Raw genomic sequence first — 24,666 nt, forward strand, 5'->3', positions numbered from 1 at the left:
GTGTGTGTGTGTGTGTGTGTGTGTGTGTGTGTGTGTGAGAGAGTGCCAGTCTAGTTCACAAGAAAGTCTCTTGCAGTTAACCGGTCACAGAGACCACTCCCCCCTCCTCTATACAATGCCTGACTGGCTACAGATGGCACCCCACTTATCATTCCCACTTATCGTCTTAGCAACCACATCCACGATGGATATTAGGATGGTTCCCAGAATGCTTCTTTGCATCTGTATTTGAGCTCCTTCAGCTACATGTCTGAAGGTCAAAGCCCTTTTGTGAAGTGAAGTCATTGACACGTCTCATCAACAGGAGCCTCGCACCCATCGCTTAAACACGGACTGTTTAATGATGTGGGAGCTCCAACCAATGAGGAACCACTTCAGTCTCACACCCCATGGCAACATCCAATGGGAGCTAGGTATAAACTTCTGATATCCAATCAGAACAAGGCAAAATGACCTCATCCAGAACTATTTGTTATAAGAACTACAAACGTTTGAAGCACTTCAAAAGAAGGGGAAAGACAGACGTTTCATCTAAAGTTTAGGACACTGTCTATTTGCAGTTCAGGAGAGAACTCAAGAAGCTACATTTTAGTGTAGTTGTTTGCATTCATTTGTTATGGCTGAAATAAACTGATATAAACATACAGATTCTGCATGCGAACTTACCCAGCAAACCATGACAATCTGTGGTTGTCCTGTTTCTGTCAGTCCCACCCTGCAGAGGCCATACATGGGCCTGCTGCTGTGAAATTTCCCAACCAATTCTGTCAAACCTCCAGCTGGCAGATGAGAGAGAGAAATTAAGAGAAGAGAAGAGAAGAGAAGAGAAGAGAAGAGAAGAGAAGAGAAGAGAAGAGGGGAGGGGAGGACAAAATTAAAGAGGTCCAAATTGTCTTCATGAAATAATGGCCACATGAAAGTAAACACCTCAGCCACCATGAAACACTAGCATTCTTTTACCAGATTATAATGATAATCTCCAGAGTACAGGACAGGTCTGATGTAATAAGCAGAGCCGGTCTTTTCTTCTGCACTCAAGTGAGATTTTTCTGCTTCGTCTGATATTAAGAGGAACAGTGTTGGCAGTCTTAGCCTAATTGGTAAAGCATTTCACTCATGAATGTTGCGTGATTGCCCTCAAACTGAGTTTTTAAACTGCCTCAAATAGAGCGCAACAGTGACTGCCCACATTTTAAGTGACCTTGATTTTTCCATTCATCTTCTCCATAGGCATTTCAAAAACTCAGAGCTGTGGTGCAGTGGGCCGTGCACAAGCTCAGGACATTATATAGGAGCTGTTGACCTATGGGGACCTGGGTACAAGTCCGGTCTGGGTCATGTCCCAATTCCACTCCCCTTCTCTCGTCTCTACTTCCCTGTCTACACTCCTGTCCCATAAATAAAAGCAAATAATCACATTATATAGGATTATATAGGAACGAGCAATATGTCCAGGTATGTTTAATGACTTGTACGAATGAACTACTGATCTCAGACAAAATACAGGAGAGGAGAGGAGAGGAGAGGGGAGGGGAGGACAAAATTAAAGAGGTCCAAATTGTCTTCATGAAATAATGGCCACATGAAAGTAAACACCTCAGCCACCATGAAACACTAGCATTCTTTTACCAGATTATAATGATAATCTCCAGAGTACAGGACAGGTCTGATGTAATAAGCAGAGCCGGTCTTTTCTTCTGCACTCAAGTGAGATTTTTCTGCTTCGTCTGATATTAAGAGGAACAGTGTTGGCAGTCTTAGCCTAATTGGTAAAGCATTTCACTCATGAATGTTGCGTGATTGCCCTCAAACTGAGTTTTTAAACTGCCTCAAATAGAGCGCAACAGTGACTGCCCACATTTTAAGTGACCTTGATTTTTCCATTCATCTTCTCCATAGGCATTTCAAAAACTCAGAGCTGTGGTGCAGTGGGCCGTGCACAAGCTCAGGACATTATATAGGAGCTGTTGACCTATGGGGACCTGGGTACAAGTCCGGTCTGGGTCATGTCCCAATTCCACTCCCCTTCTCTCGTCTCTACTTCCGTCTACACTCCTGTCCCATAAATAAAAGCAAATAATCACATTATATAGGATTATATAGGAACGAGCAATATGTCCAGGTATGTTTAATGACTTGTACGAATGAACTACTGATCTCAGACAAAATACTGGCTCTCCACACTTTTTGACCGATGAATTTCCAAGATTTTTGTTATTCATAATTACTACTCTTTTTAGAAAAAAAATTATGGCAACAATTGGATTTACAAAGAGCAAATTGTCCAATTCTTTTAGAGCTGAGCATTTATTTTCAATGGAAATTTCCATAACATTTATGATTTACAAAATCAACTTTAATATTTAATTAATTTCCTTCACTTAAATGAATGGTAAATAATGGTAAAATGTCCAGCTTTTCCATGGCTGTGGGAAGACTGATGATAATATAGATAATATTATACTAGATAAAACCATAGATATTCTAAAACAATAAGCCAGTGATTATAAGTACAAAAGCTATATGATAATATAAAATATTCAATAAATATTCATAAAAATATATTCGAATCGACTTGATTTTGTAATTCACAATGCTTTATAGGAGTGGATGGTCATTGTTTTGCGCTTTTGCTGTTATTCCTGTTTCTGTTTCCATGGCTGCCTTAGCAAATTCTGCAACTAAAGCAGTTTTTTTTTCTATTAAGTTGAAATCACGCTGACTTATGGAGAAAATTAATGGAATTCCAACCCCCTGCTGCTGTGCTTTATTGAGCATTGGTGAAAATTTAGACACACAAAAGAAAGAGGAGGAATTGTTAGTCTTACCTCCTGAATCTGTGAGTTTGAGATTGTTGGTCACTCCCTCATATGAAAATAAAGCCCTGAAGAAGACAAAGAGAGAAATACATTAGTACGTTACACTGGAGGAAAACACAGCAGTCCACATTGTAGAAACAAGTGACAGAGTTAAGTTACAAGATTTGTTGAAACCAGATTGTAACGTAATATCCTGGACCAGACCATATCAAGCGCTGATACCATTTCAAAATGAGGCAAGTCAATATATCAATAGTGATCCATGATCTTTCACAGTATGAAACAAATCATGGCCCTCCTTGCATTCCTCAGCCAAACATAATCAACACCACATCCTCGCTTATGTCATCTTAAAATGAAGTAAGTGGGCTTGGGCGTGAGGACCATGTGTGCATTGTCCATATGTTTATCCTATGAGTTCACATCAATCCAGAATGCTCCACATATTGGGCATGTATTGTGCATACCAACCAGGCCCTCTGGAGTAATGCATATACCAAATGTTCTCACAGAAGAGCTGGCATGAGTCATCTCTATCGCTCTTCCTTTATCATTGCTCTTGCTGTTTATTTTTCTGATATTTCAGCAAAAGTCTCTTGGGATCTACTTCAAGAGTTGATGCCCGCTGTCATTGCCTATGATTTTTCACATTGTTAGCGAAGCTGTAATTTTGACAGGCTCTAGTCAGGACTTTTTACCCAATGTTCCTGAGGCTACTAGGTCTAATAACAAGTGTATTCATAGTGTATGAAAACGCAAAACAGCATTTGAACCCAGGTCACAGCTGTCTGTGGTTATATATCATGCACTGGGACTATTAATGGGAACTGAGGCTGAGAGAAAATAATGGATTTTGTATCAGGGCCACCCGGTCACACCAAAGCAAACAGTGAAATGCAGGTGGGGCACTCGGATTGTGAGATTAATAAGACTTGAGGTTCAGTGCAATTGAAGTTCAACGCTACATTTGTTGCATTGGTCCATGCCCTGTTTCCCTGCTTAGGGAATGGGGATCACAGTTCGTAAAGCTTTTTGGAAGGGTTCCCTTCTGTGACAGTCATTTGGTGCAACCATCAAAGTGAGTAAGTTTAAAATGGCAGCTGATGAAATTGCCACTCAAAGACAAAACCACACGGTGTTCAAACCCAAATACATTTAGGCATATTCTTTGAGTAAAATAATAATTCTGCGACTGTATTCATGAAAATCGTCTGAAGAGAACAATTTAGAAGTAGGCCTTTTTTTTTTTTAAGATAAATTCCAAGTTTAATTTAAATGTTCTTAAATGCAATTATGAAATTCTCAAATATTTTTCTCAATAACATCGTTTTTTCTTATAAAGAGGTTGACAGGCTTTCGTGTTCTAGAATTGATCAACTGAATGAAAAACACTTCAATTACCATAATAATCATAATAAGCATGCACGCTATTTTCGTTGCAACTGACTTGATGGGAGTTCAGCAGGCAGTGTTGCATTTTTTAATTTGCTGTGTATTTTGAATAGCTACTTTTAAAGAGCCTGTCTCTAGATTAAATGGTCTGTTGCATTCATTTTGGTCACTTTGGTTACTAAATTTCAAATTCAGCAGAAAGTCACGTCACACATAATCATCACACATCGTCATTGTTTAACTTGTGGTCATGCATAATAGTAGCAATATCACAGTGTTATGTTGTAATTACAACAATTAATTAGAAACAACCCAACAAGTTTACAACCCAAAAAATTGCTTTTGGGTTTTGGAGGCTATCCTAACTTTAAGATGCTATTTATGATGATTTTTAAGAAGATTAAGAAATTAAATTCTTCTTCAGCTTTTTAGAAAAAAGATAAGAATTGTTTTAAGTCATTTTGAGAATACAAAAGATTCTTAAGTTTTTCTTTTAAGCAAGAAATTAAAAAGAAAATAACAGTTAAGAAGAATTGTATTATTAATGTTTCATGAATATGGACTTGATTTTATTATGATCAGTTTTGCACCTCACTAAAGTCTCAGATAAGCCATTTTCTGTCAATGTGAGATTCTAGTCCCAAGAATATACAGTTTCAATATTACGAAACTAAAACGCCCCAGTTTACTGTTGTGTTCATGTTTCTTTGGACGTCAGGTGCAATTAATGGGCTTGAGTCTGTAAATCTATCAGTTGGCTTACTGTTGAACTTGCTGTGGCAGGTACACCACAGCTGAGTGACATTATTAACAGGGTAATCTCTGGGAAAAAGCTTGGTCTATTCTAACAGTTAGTCAATGTAAAATGTCACGTAAATCCTATAATACTATATAATAACAGCCTGCCTCATGGATCAAACTTGTCCAGTAAGAGCTGGGCACCTTTAATCATTTCTCATGCATCTCTCACTTCCCTAATACATTTATTACGTCAGGCCCTGAAGTTAATTTCTAAAAACTCCTCCCTTGGATGCCTCATGGGGGATTATTTATTCAATTTATGAAGGAGTATAAATAATGATATGTTTTATAATACAAACAGCATAATACTTACTATAAATATATAATTTAAACATTAATTGCTTATATATAATTCTTATTTTTTATACTAATTTCAATGGGGATTCAATGTACATAAAAAGTAAATATTAAATATTGTTAAACTTCAATAAGTCAATAATAAAAGACATTTTTCAGTTATCTAACAACTGTTTGTATTGTCTTCACTGCATGGGCATTAGTAATACATTCATTAAAACTGATTCTCAATTAAAATTAGACATTAAAATTACATTTTACAAGATGCGTGTTTGTGTTTTAAAAAAGGAAAAACTTTTCTCAATACATGGGAATTGATGAGAGTCTTCAACATGCAAAAATGTGCTTTGATGATCTGAGTGACTACAACTATGCTCAACAACAACCTTGTGCTCAAATTTGATCTTGCCATTTATAGTTCATGTATTAACTTTAATCACTTTAATCACCTCTTACAGATAATTCCCTCACTCTGTCCCCTGGAATTTACACTGGATGAAGATAATCTACACCAGCCTGTCGTCATCATGTCCCTATTATCTCCAAAGTTTCTGATCATCTCTGGAAGCCTCCCAGATTGTGACCTCTGGGCTTTTGACTCAGAGCTCAGACACAAGCAATGATAACAGCCTGTTTCCCTCATCAGAGTCTGTGTTCGGCCTAACCAACCTACCAATCAGTCTGCAATTAGCAAGTTGTGACACCATTGTTCCGGATCCTTCCACCAGCATGGGAATAAAACAGACCAGAGAGTGAGCGTAATGAGGGATCAGAGATGTGCTTATACCAGCTGTCTGTTAGGGTAACATGACACAAGTATATTATAAAGAGGAGCTTGTTAACACAGATGGTAATAAAAGGTTTCTTTCCTAAATCTTCTGCTATGTCCTGGAGTTGACAGACATTTTCGTCCTGAGTGTTGTGCAATGAATCCAGCTAGAATCAATTCCAATTAAGCAAGAAAAATGAGTAAACTCAAAATGACAGCTGGTACTTACATCAAACAACACTACAAAAATATGCTCGAGTGCATTATGACAAACAAACATGCATTTCATTTAGCAGCACACACACACACACACACACACAAGCCCTTTGTGTATCAAGTCACTTTCAAAGCAAGCTGTCCTGTGGCTAATTGGTTCATCTAAGGATCAAATCACATCATGCTGCAGTCAGTATGCTTTAAACATGCAGCTCCAATGAAATGCCATGGTATATAAGTGTATTTATCTATGCCGTAAGGACCACACACATTGCCATTGACATAGTAAATGAGCACAAACAGTCAGCACTTTACTCATTGTCTTTCAGGCATGCATTGCATCTCCATGGCATCTATGACGTACCCTGGTATGCTAGAGTACACATGCAGCTACAGTTGTTTTGCATGAACTGAAAGGGCGACTTTTGTTCTCTGCATTTACTCTCAGTCTTTCACTTTTCACATGAATTGGTCTCAAAAATCCCATGTACTTGCACGAAAGAGTAATCATTCGTTGACAATGGGGGGGATTCTCTAAACAGCTATTTTGTACATAGTTTTACAGTGCAAAAGTCTGTCTTACTGGCAACAGAAGCTGCAATCATCTTTTCTTCCCTATTGTGATGTATATCCAAGTTGAACAGCTTTTGAAATTAACTGAGATGTCATTTGAGTGAAAGGTTGCAAGGGCAAATGAATTGCAAAAAAAATACACATAAATAATTTAGAATAAACACTGCAATATTCTGGAAAAAAAATAAATCAATCAAAATGGTCCATTTTGATTTATTTTGCTGACTTTACGCGGATCATGGGTTCAATTCCCAGGAAATGTAAGTCACGTTGGATAAAGTGTCTGCCAAATATATTAAATGTGGTTGTAAGACCCTGAAAAATGACGTATTAACTTGATTAATTTCACACCTGGTAACAGATGCACATTTGAATGCACATCAAATGAGGATGTTACACAACACAGTGTGGTTTTTATATCATATGAATGCCCAACCACAACTCCATAAACCCAAGAATCCTGCAGGACTAGACTGAGTTGGTCTGGACTTTATTTAAAAGAGCTTGTCAGTAAAACACTAAAAACGAAGCTGAGAAATCCAGGGGGACCAACATGCAACTGAGAGCAAGAACTGACTACAAGAATAATGTGTAAATAACAGTGTGGCCTGACTGTATATTAAAAACAACCTGAACTAATGCTTAAAACCACTTCACAATGGCCCTTCTTGAAATGCTGCACTAGACATTTCCTGCCGTCTGTAGTTTGCGGAGAGAGGTGTTGTCTGGAAGTCGTCTGGACCGTCCTCAACTCACACATACACACTTCCTGTGTCAAGAGTCTGATGAGAAAAACACAAGCTGCCCTGTTCTGCACTGCAGCCAGCTATGAGCTCAAGAACAGAGAATGAGGAATGGAGAGAGAAAGAGAGAAATACAGGCCATAAACAAATGAGGGGGGGACGAGGTTTGGACAGACAGCACAAAGGAGAAAGAAAAGAGAGGAAACATGGGAAGGATGTTTTAAGATGCAGTGATCGATGTGGGTGTTTGTGTCACAATTTAAACAATTTAAAAAATGCTTTGTAATCTGTGGGGGAAATTATTAAAAATAGGATTGTTTAATAAATGTAAATGTACACTACAGTTCAAAATGTTGGCGTTTTTAAAAAGAAATGCAAACTTTTATTCAGCAAGGATGCATTAAATTGATGGTATGCTGTTCTTTTGAACTTTTTATTCATCAAAAAATCCTGATAAAAGACAGAATCCACAAAATTATGATGCAGCTGAAACACTGATAATAAGAAAAAATGTGACAGAAGACAGAAGTGGCTGCTTAAAATTCAGCTTTGCATCACAAAAACAAATTACATTTTACAATGTATTTATATAAAAAAAAATGATTGTATGTATATTCAATTGCAGTACCATTTCTCTATATTTCTGTTTTTATTGTATGCTTGATCAAATAAATACAGCCTTGGTGAGAATTTTTCTGTGATAGGTGTTATTGCTCTTTATTGATCATTCATTCTCCCACAAGACTACATGCACAGACATGACCACTGGCATTCATATAGTACCTGCAAAGACAGGAATGATTTGAGCAAGTGATTTGTGACACTTCACTTGTCCATGAACAACCATATAAAATTAAATCATTCCACGTTAACAGGACTACAGCTTTTTTTCCAGCTTTGATTCCAAGAGCACAGAAATATGATCTGAATACTACTCATTTCCATTTCAAATTAGGCCAAAAATTGCATTTTTGCATCCTTTTTACCTAATATCCAAGTGTTAAGCAAAATGTTGTCTCTAACATCTTGACTACATCTGTTCTCTGAAACAGATGTTGATAAACTTAAAATAAACTCCCAATCCAAATCCACTTGGATGTCCACCTTGCCTAAGATGGCCACATTCCATCTGTAGTGTGTAAAGCTGGAAAACAGCTGTGGAGAGGAGCATTCAGCAAAATCAATGGCTCAAGAGAGAAGAGGGGCCAGGGGAGTTTTACCTACCTGGTTGTGAAACCAACCAACGGTTTTCTCCTAAAAATGGTATGAAAAGTCTCAAGTGTCGTCTGTGGCATATTTTACTGTTCCAGAAAACCCTTTAGACCCCTTAGTCTGAACTCACTAAATGACTAATAGTAGCTTTAGTGTCTACAAATCTGACTTTTTGGCTGTACTATTTGGCTCACTAATATTCCTGGGCCTGTTTAAAAACAATCATAAATTCAAAGCAGACACATAAAGCCAATGGGTCCAAATGTCACTACACTAAAATCACTGGTAGAAATGGCAGCTGGCATTATTTACATAAAGTATGTAAAAAAAAAATTATTTGCTCATAATGAACTGATAGGACCAAGTTCTGAAATCTTTAGAAGCAAACAAAACAGCCTCTCTCATAACAGCAATATGGAGTAAAAGGTTTGCCCAAGCTTGCAGTAAGTTGGCCTGAGGCATTCAGTGTGCAACAACAATATGTGCATTTGCTTGTTTCCTGAACCACAGATTACAGTTTAATATATCTGAAGTTGATGAAAATGGATATTTTGTACCGAATATGGCATGCAAAATGTCAATACAATGCAGAAAAAAGCCCTGCTTCTAAGAAAATGGTTCAGGATTATTACTGCCTTTGAAGGATCAGACAGAGAGACCTGGCAGACCTATACCAGTCTGGACGGTTGGCTCTCTATAACAACCCTTGCAGAAAGTACAAAACAACTTAAGCACATTGCCATCTGGCACAGTAACCTTGTCATACTGAAGCCAGTGTGCCAAGCGCTATTCATTTGGGTGTATGCTGGCCTGGAACAGGCACAGGCGAATAGCTCAACATACTAAAATGAGTTCAACAGCCAAGAGGACTGAAATGTAGACTTAAACTCAGAGACACGAGTCTAATGAAGATGTATAATAACAATAGTACCTTTTAAATTAACTTTACTGCTTGTATCTAGTAATAAGGCATCTGTGCGAGAGTATATCAAATCAGGGCTCGCAAAATTTCAAAATCCCTGGTAGCCCTTTGGGCAGGTACTCCAGATTTTGGTACCCCACAAATTAATTTAACTAGCCCAAATAAAAAAATACTTTTTTTTTTAATATAGAAAATCAGATAGGAGTTTAAATGTCAATCAAAAATATTTTCAATACACAAATATCAACAAACATGAACAACCCTCTACATTGCGAGTAAATCACTCGCATATGCGACTAAATCTTACTCTGGGCGACTAAATTATGTCTAATATTAGCCACTGGCTAATAAATTCTCAGATTTTACTCGCCAGTGTGTGAGTTGGAGGCTAAGTATAAGTTTAGCTCAGATATATTTTCACTCGCCGAACACTCTCTGACTGAGCGCTTCAGAGTTTCACTCTCCGTCAAGCGCCGCGTTTGACTTGAAACGTGCAGCGCTCATATTTATTCAATGACATCATTGCCTTTTGAAGTTGAATCCAGCCGAATCGCGACTCTTGTCTTTCCGTCCCCAACTGTAAGACCTCTTGAAACTATAAAAGACATTTCTTATACTATTTAACGTATTTAAAACTTTTTATGACCTTAAGTTTGATACAACTCACTTTAGGAGTTTTTAAGGACCCGCGGGAGATCTGCATTTAAGGTAGCCCATCGGGCAGAGTGGTGATACATTTTGGTAGCCCCACTGGAAAACACAATAGCCCCGGGACGTCGGGCTAGCGATTTTGCAAGCCCTGTTTTGGCACTCCCAGTCATGTAACACTGTCAGAAGAGAGAAATGATGTGAAACAATAAGCCAAAAGAGACCATTCATTACATTGATTCAACCACAGTTAAAGGGATAGATTGCCCAAAAATGAAAATTCTGCCATTAATTACTCACCCTCATAACATTCCAAACCCATAAGACCTTCGTTTATCCTTGGAACACACATCTTTAGAACACACATTTTTTTTTTGCTTTTGGAATAAATAGGAGATCAAAAATCATATCTGTCATAGTCTCTTATTCACCACCATAGAAGTTTACCAAACGATGACAACTTCTCTTCTTGAGAATTATGGAAATATCAAAAGGGTCTGTAAGAGGCAGGTGTGTTTTATTAAAATCTGCCATACAGAGGTCCTTTAACACACAATATACATATATATGAAAGTATTAATTTTTAATAAAACTCTACTATTCAATAAAAGGTAAGAATATTCTCTGGAAAAAAAATCTTAAACCAGCCTCAGTTCGGCTACCGTCGGACCAAAATGAGGTATCTTAGAAGGCTGCATATTTGTGCATATTATGCATATATTGGCTGTTTTACCAGGTTTTAAAGTACTTTTGCTTGGATTTTGCTACAATGTAGTAGATCTAGGATTAATGCCATGAATAACCTTATTCTGTCCTTTTCTCAGGGTCAGGGGGTGGTCAGAGAGTGGTTTGACATTCTGTCCAATGAGATCATCAACCCGGACTATGCACTGTTTACACAATCAGCTGATGGTAAAAACCTTATGTACAATACTATCAGCTGTTTATACTGTAATATTGCGACAAATCCCGACAGTAAACTGATGCCTTGTTCTGTTTATGCTGTACTGACACGAAGTTCAAATGACTTGCAACGGTCGGTTTGTCGCGTCTAGTGTAGACGGCCTTTAGCGGTTGCAGTGCGGTATAGAAACGGTGTAATGCAACATTTCTGAGCTCATGGATTTGTATTGAGATGACTAGATTTCTCCATGAAAATCCGCCGAACAATGTAAATGCGTTCGCTCCTTTAAAGTCACTTTGTTTTAAAGTGTTCACATACTGTACTGTAGGTGTGATCAAATTAACGCCATTTCGTAGCAAATCTGTGTGACCAACATTGTGAAATCTGCATGGGGAAGTCGTTCACTCCCACATGGAGTTCGGTGATTTCCTATTGAAATTACTGGTTTTAAGTCACTGTACAACAGTAAATGTGACTGTACCATCACAATACAAATTATATGCACAGATTTAATGGGGAAAAAAATTACATTCTATAAAAACAGAAGTGCAGGAGAGGCCACCAGCCTGCTTTTAGCATGTGAGACCTAGCGCTTGCAGAAGGAAAAGATTGGATCAGATTTGTGCCAGACAATGGCTTTTTAATTTTTTAGTGTGTGAAGAAGCTCATTGGTCACTGCCAAGGGGAATCTTGATGTCGGCTGAGGGTCTGCAGGGCCATGAGCTCAGCAGGGAGTCGCTTGGGCCATTAACGTCCTCTCGCTGAGAGATGTGGATGTTGCCTCTGAACTCTTGACTATGTAAATGAAGCTTATGACTGAAAATCAGCAAAGAAACCGGCTAGTGGGACTATGCCTTTAGATAAAACATTTTCTCTGTCATTTATGCAGAACTAGACAACATTCCATTCTCTTCTCAGATACAATGTGCTGTGTTTACAGTTTTCTATTTGTTTTTTTCTCTCTCTCAAATACTTGTACAGGTACCACGTTTCAACCCAACAGTAATTCCTCTGTAAACCCAGATCATCTAAACTACTTCGGATTTGCTGGTCAAATCCTGGGTCTGGCTCTCTACCATCGACAGCTGGTGAACATCTACTTCACACGCTCCTTTTACAAGCACATACTGGGTAACCCACTCCACTCACATAGTGTTTATATCAGAGAATTTACTTGTAAATAGTTCTGTATCAGCACATTTTTACATTGAATCTGTTTGTTATACTTCTTTTTGCATGCATTCATACAGATTAGTAGGGCTGCCCTCGACTAAGGATTTTTTTGTTTACAAGCACAAGAATAATCACAAGTATATCAGGAATTTTCATATACATCATGCCAACAGAACCCATTTGCCACAACTTGATTAAACCAATATTCTGGTAAACATAGTCATTAACAGGAGTGTCTGCAACATGCATGATATGTAAAAGTGTGTTTGTGTGGGATCTTTGCAGGCATCCCAGTGAGCTATCAGGATGTGTCATCCATTGACCCAGAGTATGCTAAAAATCTGCAGTGGATTCTGGACAATGACATCAGTGACCTTGGCCTTGAGCTCACCTTCTCTGTAGAGACAGATGTGTTTGGAACTATGGAAGAGGTCCCTCTCAAACCAGGAGGAATTGCCATTCAGGTCACCCAAGACAACAAGGTAATATATATATATATATATATATATATATATATATATACTGTATATGTCGGGCAGAGTGGTGATACATTTTGGTAGCCCGACTGGCTAACACATTAGCCCCGGGACTTTGGGCTAGCGATTTTGCGAGCCCTGCTAATGCTGTTTCTCCTATACGGGGGATCAGACCCCTGGGTGCCAATTTTGTGCTAATGGCAACTATTTGAAGAGTAGAAGAGGAATGAGTGCGTCCGGATTTCCTGAGAGAGAGACTCTGGCAGAATACAAAAGGATGGAGTGGAAGAGCTGACAATAAATAGCAAAGGAGAGGGGAGGGAGGTTGGGAAAATGAAAAGGAGTATGGGGGACTGGATTTAAGAGGATGGGGGGGATGGGAAAAGAAAACAGACTGAGGAGGTTTTCATGCAAATGTGATATATGGTTGCAAAATGAAATGGCGTGCAAGTATAAGAGTGACTAAGTGGGAAAGAGATGGAGAGAGGGAAAAAGACTTGGATGTGTCATAGTGCAGAATCAGATGCCAGTTATATGTCACAATGGAAGGTAAATGGGCAAGAAAGAAACACTGGGATCAGAACTGGGAATTTCTTTTCTGCCAAACAGCTCAAGAAATGACAGGTTTTAAAAGTGAGAGAAAGAGCTAAAATATTTATTAGGTCTATAATATTAAATATAATTAAGACCTTCAAATGATTTATTTATTTAGAATGAATTTGTTTAATTAAATGTGTTGTCATTTACTGAGAAAAGGCCAAAACTTAGGCACTGGCAAAAATCAGTGTTTATCGGGTTTATTTAAACAATAAGTGACTTTCACCAGAAATAGAACACTGTTTAAGGCATTTACATGACCTTACATGTTGTCTGGTTAGTGTAAGATAAATTATATTAATTTTCAACAACTTGTGAAGTGGAAAGTAACAATCCACCATATAGGTCCAAAGATTTCACACACTAGTCAGGCTTTTAGTCACTGAAAATCTAACAGTTTTGTTATTAAGCAGCACAAAGACAAAATTGTGACTAACAAACAAAACTGGTCAGCAACAATTTTACACCTGTGAGTCAACAGGTGTGTCCAGGTTTCTGCTTCCAACTAGCATGATAAAGCATGAACAAACACAGAAACAGGAACAATACGTCTAGTGTTTCAGCATTGATTAATGCTTCATTTACTCAAGTAATTATGGTGTGTAACATGAACCCAACTATGTAACCCCAGTCTACAAACGGGAACTGTAGTAGCCTTTCATAGGTAACCTTATATGTTGGCTGTGATATAAATAGCTATCCACCTAAAGACAAGCTGGGTAATCCTGACTCGTACATCCAGCCTGTTTAAGTGAGACAGTAACGTTGCATGAAAACATTTACACTTATGCATTTGGCAGACGCTTTGATTATTACATTGCATTCACGGTATACAGTTTATCAGTTCATGCATTCCCTGGGATTCAAACCCATGACCTTATTGGGTTTGTTGTACACTGTTTCTAATGTAATGAAATTTAAACAGTATTTGAATCTCTAAGTCCAAGTCTTCCCTATGTATCTGAAGAGGGTGGACTTGTAAACATATTTTCTGCAAAGTGTCTGCAATGTTTTGAAATCCAAAGTAAACTCCGAATTTATCACAACTATGCAGCTTTCTTCAACACTTTCCTGATAATTCTGTGACCTTTGGTTGAGAAGTCACTAACCGGACAGGGTGAGTTTAGCCACTGGCCTCTACAACAAAACACTCCTCTGGGACAACTCTGGCATTTCCTGTGCTGTCTGTCCGACACAAGACCCTCACTCATTTACACACAGTCTGGTATCCCCCATGCAATCAACAACGAATACACATTCTTCTACTACTATCTCTATAAAGTTTAAACCATATAGTTGAACTACATTCTTGCCTAAATGACTCTTAAAACTACATTCTATGACACAAAAACAGTAGTATTTGTAAAATTATAGTGGGTTTGCTGCTCCACCATGATGCTTGCTGTGAGAAACGCTGCAAGAGGAGTGATAGTAACAGTGAAACCATTCCCATGTTGATACTCGTAGAATATTGCACGGCTGGAAGGACCTCTAAGCCAATCAGATTCGAGGACCAGATGCAACTGTTGTATAACAGTGAAATGTCATACATATTTAAGGCATGATATATGATTCCAAAAGGTTCACACCATTCAAAAATCTGGGGTCGGTAAGAGTTTCTTTCTTTTTTTTTTTTTTACGTTTTTGAAAGAAGTCTCTAATGCTTATCAATCAAAATTTAAAAAAATATTATAAACATTATTAGATATTATTATTAGTAGTAGTTTTAAACTAACTGTTTCCTATCTTGTGATGGCAAAGCTAAATTTTCGGCAGCCATTGCTCCAATCTTCAGAGTCACATGATCCATGACACTGAAACTTTTGGATGGTAATGTTTATATGATATTATTATATATCAGCAAGACGCATAATAAAAAAAACTAACACTAGAAGAGCAAATAAAACATTAAATGTGAGAAACATGACATGGCACTTGTAAATAAGGTTGCAACCCCTTTTTGAGGATCTTCCTTTCTTCTAGAAGAACGATGTCTCTTTCTGTAGGAGTTTATCAGTAAAAATTATCAAGCTCCATTGTTTTCTTAACCTACAACTGTACTCTTCTCTGAATTGTCTCACACCTTTCCCACCATTACTCTTCCAGTTTCCCTGATTCATTAGTTACTCACATGTCATGAAAAAGCTACACCCAAATTTAAAAAAGTAAGAAAAAAGCCACAAATACTGCATTGTATCTTGAAATTAATGTTAATAAAAACTTTGAGGGGTGCATGAGATAACTGCATGAGATTTTCAGGGCAGCTCTCTTTCATAACATAATCAAGATCATAATGCCCTTCTTCCCTTATAAATAAGGGGAAAATTTCATTGCTGGCAGTTCACACTTTAACTGGCACCCATACAATGAACAAGACCTGGGTTGATTTACTTACTGTGTGCAGCAGCTGTTTAAAAAACAGCTAATCCATTTAAAGCATTTAAAAAATACATTCTGCGTTTGATGTTAGAATAGCGTTTGACACACAGTCTCATGATTTGAGCTAAAAGACACCTGCCAACCGCATAGGCTTGAATCAAAACACCAGCTTTACTGGAATTGTACCTACTGTAACGTCTAATTCCTGCAATGGAGAGGTGCCAGTTCTAGGATACCCAGTTGCCTGTGTAAACTACCACCGACAATGTTGTACCGCTTGTAGATTAAGCCCTGTCTTTTGTATTTCATCTTTAGTATAATCTCAAATAATACACTAAGACTGGCAAAAGGTTATGCAAGGTGACAGATGAGATAACATCATCTTACACCGGATCTATGGCTGTGTTAGAGCCGTTCTCAATGCTTTGTGGGAGTATTTAGGTATGCAGGCTGCTTGTTGATTTATTCTGCCCTGTGCAAGTTTCCAATCTGAGGTGATTAAAGGCCTCAGGCAGAGCCAAACAAAAACACCACAAACCTTCCTATTTTCACCTCATTACCCAACTAGCAAAAGAGGAATGTTTATCCTCTATCACCGTCTTAATATTGTCAACAAAAAAGACGACTAAATATAATTTATTAGACTCAAATAAAGCCACATAAAAAGGCGCAAATGTGTCCCAACTGGTGTTGGTTATTTGTTACAAATGGACTCGTTGTTACGATTTTTTAAGCTAGTCAAACAGCATGAGGTCCACTTACAATAGGTTGAGCATAGATATCACGGGCTCAGTTGTTAAATGCACACATGCTTAGTTTGAGCTGCAAACAACATGACCTCCTTAGGTATTAGGCTACTGTGAGTCTCTAGGGGGTGTGATAAAGACCTTGTAAACACATACCTCAATCTGCACCACATCATTCACCACCTTGGAGGAGAGTGTGTATAATTTGGGACATAAACTGAAAGCGGCATCATTGAAGAATGTAAATGTTTCCATAACAGAACATCAATGCTCAAATCCTTGGCTAGAAGCACCATTCTATTCATCAAAGAATCCTGAAAAAATACTATGGTTTCAACAAAAACTGTTTTCAACATTGATAATAAAAAAAAGAGCACCAAATACACTGAATATTGAACTTTGCAATTATAGAAGTAAATTACATTTTAAAATATAATAAAATAGAAAACAGTCATTTTTAATTGTAATAATATTTCACAATATCACTGTTTTAGGCCTACTGTAGTTTTTATCAAAACAAAAATGCAGCCTTAGTGAGCAAAGAGTTATCTTTCAAAAACATTTTAAAAACTTTTTAATGGTAGTGTTTGACAGGTATACTGTCTGTTTTCAAAATAGCTTTTTTATTTGCTTTCTCTTATTGGAATATGATAGGGAAGAAATGCGAGAACATTGTAAATGTTTGAAATGATATAATGCCCTCAGACAAGCTCAGAACCGCGTTTCTTAAGCCAAAGCAAATGCATTTAGCATAATGTAGAGAAAGAAATGGAAAAAAATTTTCCTCTAGCCAAAACTACATGAAAGCACAGTGAAAAGAGGCATATGTGCCATGTTCATTTGCCAAAACTTTTGCCAAGCACACAACTTGAAAGTTGAGGATGGAAAGGCTTGATTCTATTACTGATCTTCAAGGTTCAAGAAAGAACAAAAAAAAAAATCTCAACTGGAAGTCATTTCAGCGTCTTCGAAAAGAAACAGATATGTGGAGACTTCTGAGAGTACGCAGATATCCAACTGCAACAAATGTTAATTTTACTGGACAAGTTAATCCCTCACAGCTCCGCCAACGACCACAAGCCATCTGTGTGGGACTACAACCCAACATACAACAAACAGCATTGTTTGAGGCTTTTGACCCAGCCTTGCAGCATGGAGAAACTCCATTAACATTTTCCCATTGAGTTCAACTGTAGAGAAGCCAGAGAGAAACCACCTACACAAGGGCCAGGCATTTCCCAAGAAACAACACAGCTTCTCTCCATGTGAGTTAATGATCCCTGAGGGCGAATGGGTATGAATACTTCTCAATCTGAAATCCATATATATTTGTCAGCTTCAGAGGTTGTAGGAGAATGACAATCAGGATTCTGAGTCACACTTTGAGCTGGCTTGTGTAAGGCAGCTAACAGAGACATATTGAATGTCTGAACATTGCTTTCTGGAATGCCATAGGAGTTAGAAACACAAAGTAATATGCCATATGCTTCAGTCCCGATCCATACTTGTGAACAAACATCAGACTATTGCCAAAGACACTCTTTCTGTATCTTTGCATTACAGGAGTGCAATGTAAACAATAATTGGTACATTCAAGGTGGTAGTTTAAGGATTAAGAAACATATGGTATCAGCATAAACTCTGATAACTGACATGAGGAACATCAACACATCCACCAACCTTCAACTTATTTTTCTGTATCATCAGCATATCTGGGAAACCCCATGGGTCTTTTGAAGCAATGTTTAAAGCAAATCAATGAAGCACTTACCTGAGACAAAGTCAAAGGGACTAAAATACCTCTTATTTACTGCTTAATAACTTAATTACTAATCTGCCACTATAAAACATTCTTGTGGTAACCAAACCACCATAAAACTAAATAGCCCCACAAGGTGATGCTATAAAAGTACTTAGATAAACCATTCACATTGATTTTTATTTAAGATGACTTTTTCAACAGTCTGAAATATCTCTGTATGGCTTATATTGTCATTTTTTAATTACAAACTATTTGGACAACCATGTGATGAAATGGACTTTGCTGAAACAGGAATAGAAAAACGCTGGTACATTAAACCTTTGTTGCCTGTGGATAAAACTATACAAGCATAATATCTGATTTCAATTGCCAGACTGGCCTAGTTGCATGAAACATAATATGTTGTGACATTAAACCAAATGGTGATCAAGTCACATCAAAGTATACAGATGGTATTAGATAAATACAGATAAAACTACACAGAGAGACTACTAATTTAATACCTAAGCTGTCAAACATAATTATTACTTTATTTATTCATTTTTTTTATCAACTAATTTTATACATATAAGGCATTTCTGCAGAGAAACATCTACTTACTATCTTTCAACCACTTTAATGGCAATGTTCAGTCTCAAAATTCAATCTCTTTCTTTCACAGTACTATAAACATTTCAAGTGCACAGAGAACAGGAAAGTACTGAGAAAATAATAACACTGGCCAAGCAAGGAGTTAAGAAGTTCTCCAGAAAAATGGTAAATGTAAACACTCAAAATGATTAATGACCTCAGAATATTGCTATGCAGCTGGATCACTACACTTTTTCATTCAGATCTTGGTAAATATTCTTACATCCTGGATATTTTATTTCTGTTTATTCTTTTGTTATGCGTACCGAACCAAAAGTCCTGTACCAAGAGATTTGGGTATGAATACATGTACTGCTACACCCCTACTGTGTATTATGGTAGTACTGCACTGAAAAAAATGCTGTATGATTTATTTTGAAGCAATTTAATTCAAAACATTTAAAACTAGTACATTTCACAAATAATTACAAAGAAACAGCTAAAATGATATTTTTAAGTAAAAAGACTGAAATAATACATACACAATCATATTTTTAATAATTTTTTTGTAAACAAATAATTTTTTATTTACAACTTCGAAAAAGTTTTTTTATGGTGCGTGTTGAAAACTGATGGGACATTCAAAAATGTGTTTAATGGGACAATTATGAAAATTGTATTAATGTCATAAGAAAAAATGATTGCATGTATTTCCTACATCTCTTATTTTTGTATATGTGAATTATTTTTATACTACTTCATTAAAACTACCAGAGGTCAATTAAGGTCACCATTCTACATTATTAGTACTGAATAGTCTTGTTGTGGTGAAAACTCACCGTGCTCAGCAGATGTTTTATTCCTGTAACATGAGAACATTGCAACTTGAGGCTTTTAAATCATGCATAAACTTGTGCTCCAACAGCATGGAGATGAAGACCTGAGCCACACTGAACCTGAGCTCTGTTCCTTCATTACATGCAGGTGAGTTCCTCAAAAAACATCACTTTATCACCATGTAAAGACATGTGTGTGCATTGTTCAAACCATGCACTGTGACCATATAGTAAGTTAACAGTTGCATCTTTACTCTGTGAAAAGGTTAAGGACAGTGGCTGAATCCTTCTTTGTCTAAAGGGGGCTGAAGCCACCTTCAAGATTCAAATGTCACAAATGTGGCTTCTCATCATAACCTCCTACAAAGCTCATTGGAATGAAATGCCACGCCTTCACAGTTTTCTATCAGTTCCAGTCCAGTCACATCCCTCAGGAGTTGTCTTTGCCTGCCTAAGACTTAGGATGACAAATTCAAACTGAGCGCAATAAATCCCTGCCAATATAACAACATGTTATGGCTTACAACCAAAACAATAAGTTATGAATTGTATACTTCTTACAAAACCAGATAATCACACTGTTTTGTATCTCATATCATTTCTTGTACTGCAGGGCAATTCTACAAATGAAAACAACAACAATAAAAACATGTTTCACAGTATCAAGCAGCAATTTTTACTGCATTAGTTTCAAAACATTGACCGAATATGACTCGTGTGATTTTGGGAGCTCTACACTCCCATCCACAGCGAACACTGCAGCTGATAAACGCTATGAGGAAATAAAAGACCAGTTGCTAAGATTTACTTCTGAAGAACTACTGAGTGGCATGTGAAAAGCCTGCCATGTTTAACTCAAGAAGCCTGATAAGTCAAGCATGAAGAATCTGTCATGGTTTGACAAAGGGTTACTTACCTCCATACCAGAGAACCGGCATTTTCCAAGTGTATGACTTTCCTACTACTGTGGAACACAAAAAATAATTCAGAAGAAATTCAATGGTGTTCACACCACACTTTCTTTAGTTTGTCAAGAGATATACACTACTGTTCAAATGTTTGGGATCGGTGAGAATTTTTAACCAATTTTACTAATTGTATTAAAAATGCATTAAAAACAATAACATTGTGAAATATAAACATTAATTTGTGACCATGGACCACAAAACAAGTTATAAGGATCATTTTTTTTAAATTGAGATGTATACGTCATCTAAAAGCTGACAATATTTGGCTGAGATACAACTATTTGAAAATTTGGAATCTGAATGTGCAAAAAAATCGAAATACTGAGAAAATCACCTTTAAAGTTGTCCAAATTAATTCCTTAGCAATGCATATTACTAATCAAAAATTAAGTTTTGATATATTTACGGTAGGAAATTTACAAATTATCTTCATGGAATATGAATATGATATATATATATTTATGTATATTATACATATATATATAATTTATGTATTTTTTTCTTGGTCATTTATGCAGTTATGCACCATAACAGAATGTAGTCAAGTAGAAGTACACAAGCATATACTGTGCATGCTTGAAAGTAACAGATATGATTATGAACTAAAAAAAATATTTTATTGGCAAATAACTTTATTTTTCATTTCAATAAACAAAGTTTATAACCCCATATCATGTAAAAACTGCTGACAGCAGAAGCTGTTTCTCATTCTAGTGTGCTCAAAGTGCATCTGAGCAGCTCAATAAGTCATTGACGCCAATTGTTCAGAGCACAAAAGTACAGAGATAACAGATAACTGTTGTGGAGAAGTACAAGTTTCCCCTTTTGCTAAAAATTCACAGGTCTTTTGTCACTTCTTACATTCAGCATCTGCTTATGGGCCATTTAAAGTGACTTGACATGTCAAAATGACAGTGTGAAATATAAAGTCGACAAACCCTCACCATCACTGTTCCAGCTGTCAACAGACAGAACCATGCAGTACATGAATGGGCTTGATAGGCTTGTAAAGCCTAAATCGTCAGTGACTGTTTCTGAGAACGTTTCCACGGTGATTAAGCATGTGGAAAAACAGAATGGGTGCTGCCTGGATCATTTAGGAAGCCACTGATGGGCGTTTGCAGGAATTAGCCTGAGCCTGCTGAAATACAGGAGAGACAATGACACTGCTGATATAACAAACGTGAGTTGCCAAGATCTGACACAGAGGAAAGACACTGCAGGACTTCTGAACTGTCAGATCAGGGGTTGTTAAAGTTTGAACAAATGTATATCCAAGCTGATACATGCAGATTATATTGAAACACCTATAATTACTGTCACCTTTGCAATGTGTTCAATGAGTACATTAAAACCAACAAAAGAAAACATCATATAGTCGAGAAAGTGGCGAGTGGGAACAGGCTATTAACTTCTTCTCTAAATTAATAAGAGCAAATGTATTCAGTTTCAGAAAAAGGTGTCTCTAATCATGTGGGTGTCCACTTTAGTGCAAACCACACTGTAAACTACTACTCTCTGCATAAGCACGAAGCTGAGGCGGAATATAACTTCATGACATCATGGTAGAAAGTCACAAAAGAAAGAGGCTGGTTGGTCTCCTAACATTATTCAACCCAAAATGCACACACACAGAATGAGGAACCAGGAAAAAACTTTGAATAATTTTATAGGCTAATAAATGGTTCCATTTTCTAGAACACTGAGCCAGCTGATTTTTTTTATTTTTATTATGGGTCCAAAAATGAACTTCTGGGAACACTATTGTATTCATTAGGATTATTATTATTAGCCTATATTTTTTCTATCTTACAACTTAATATACAGAATAGCCCACAAATGGTAGAAACATAAAATACTGGTGGAGCTATGGATCAAAAATTTTTTTATTTATACCCCATTTTATTTCTGCAAAGGAATTTTTACACCATATTGGATTTTTCAAAAACCTACTTTTGCAAACTAGTCCTTGGTTTTTTTGACTGTCTGTACCTGTAATTTGTCTGTACCATATTTTGCAAATGTGCAGTCTGGAGTGCAACATATTCTAATCATCAAAATATGTTAAACCTAGAAATCTCCATAAAGAATGTAGAGCATGGTCTGATTTACAAAAAAAATAATTATTTTAAAGAACTTGCAGAAATGCATGCAGAAGCTTACTCTGAGGAGACCTCAGAAATTTAGTTGGGCTCGGCCAGTTGGTGGCGCTATAAAATAATAAATTAAAATAATTAAGAAACATGTCTTTGACCAATGGTGCGATTGTCATTAAACAGAGAGTCTACTTCAGTACTTAAGTCTGAGAACGCATGCAAAGTTCCATCCCGTTTGAACAAAAGATGACACAGTGAAAGACATGTAGATGCACTTAATTGCATAGCCTACAACTGATGTAATTATTGTGCATGCGTTGGTCTGAACATATATAGGTCAAATTCAAGTTTTTAAAGCCTACAGGTTACAGGGTCTAATAATTCGTGCTTGCACCTATATACAGTAGCCTATCGCAATTGAGCTCATTTGCATACAGGTAAACACTAAGGGAGAAATGGAAGGAGAAGTGTCATATCAAGCACTTCCACAGGAACATAACTTTCCGTTCAAATTCGTATTTTAAAAAAACACCTTCAGTGACCTAAATCTTCAGCAATGGGGGATAGGCTTGAGGGAAGTGGCCTTTGCTTCCCACAAAAAGTACTGTAAACAAGTACTTCCAGAGTTATAGGAGAGCAATACTCTGCTTTTTTTTTTTTTTTTGCATTGTTGAACATGTTTCAACTTTCTTAGCACCGTGCAAAACTTAAGTGCATTCAAATGTTTATTATTCAAAACGTAGGCTAAATAATAACGAAATCTGACGACATTAAAAAGCAACTGCGCAATATCATTTACAAAGCATCAATGCACGCCTTCGGTTGTGTCTCAAAACCAAATCAGCTCCCTACCTAGACAACATTTCGATTTGTTGCCTATGTGATAATTAAAAATGTTTCTCGCGCCTGTGACACCCAAAAATGCAGTCTAGACAGGCAGCTCGCTAAGACACAACTAATAAGTAATGTTTACTGTACCAGTTGGTGGATGCTCTCGGGTTGAGAACGTCTTCTTTAGCGGTCAGCAGAGACAGGCTGTACGTGTCCAAGTTAATCGCTCTCATCCTGATGCTGGAGTGTTTCTATGTACTCCACAAACCAGTGCACTTCAACACACGTTTTGTGTCACTAGCAAACAAGCAGTTCCCTTATCCAAAGTTGCATTCAGTGAGTTTTGCAGGCGATTTGTAACGTCTGAAGGTGTAGGGCTGTTGGAGTTGAAGGTGGAGGCGAACACTGCTGATGTGCTGCATCAGTCCTGCTGGAAAACTTCATGAAGAGGAATCTCCCCAAAAGCTCCACCTCCTTCTCTGCTCTGAGGGGAAAAAACACCACTGCTGTTGCACAATTTCAGTTTATCTTGGTTGCTGCTAACATGAATTACAGACCGTGGTATGTACGGTCACATTAAAACAATTTGGAGGTAACATAATTGAATCCAGTTTTTATATTCTAGACTTTTTAAACACAAGGACACATTTGAAATGGGTTTATGGGCATTGTTGAATTGGGTCATGAGATGTCCACATTTTAAGCTATCTTGGATTTTAGTGCATAGGGCCTAATATTTTTTTTTTTAGGTTTTCAAACTTTTTGAGGCCATATTTACCGTTTATGTATACCCATTTATACTGTTTATATGTTTGCAAAATTAAATAACATTTGCAAAATTAAATAATTGACCTTTATGTCCTACACTGAATCTCAACCTAAGTAGTTTATTTAAATATTATCATTTGAAAATTAATTACTGACAAGTTGACAGTG

General features: G+C 37.1%; 1 protein-coding gene across 5 annotated transcripts in view; it reads right to left on the bottom strand.

Moving 5' to 3' along the window:
* Positions 1-24,182, bottom strand: part of LOC107680639 (drebrin-like protein) — a 40,182-nt gene extending 16,000 nt beyond the window's left edge. For all 5 annotated transcript variants that reach the window (XM_016476649.1, XM_016476665.1, XM_016476658.1 and 2 more), the window contains exons 1-3: positions 23,878-24,182; positions 2,829-2,884; positions 667-779 (exon numbers count right to left, since the gene is read on the bottom strand). In XM_016476649.1, the coding sequence (XP_016332135.1) occupies positions 667-779; positions 2,829-2,884; positions 23,878-23,963 (255 nt within the window). In that variant the 5' untranslated portion in view covers positions 23,964-24,182. The remainder of the gene's footprint in view (positions 1-666; positions 780-2,828; positions 2,885-23,877) is intronic.
* Positions 24,183-24,666: the final 484 nt, after the last annotated feature.

The sequence above is a fragment of the Sinocyclocheilus anshuiensis genome, unplaced genomic scaffold (genome assembly GCF_001515605.1).
Source record: "Sinocyclocheilus anshuiensis isolate Anshui unplaced genomic scaffold, SAMN03320099.WGS_v1.1 scaffold697, whole genome shotgun sequence".
In the NCBI taxonomy this organism is placed as follows: Eukaryota; Metazoa; Chordata; class Actinopteri; order Cypriniformes; family Cyprinidae; genus Sinocyclocheilus; species Sinocyclocheilus anshuiensis.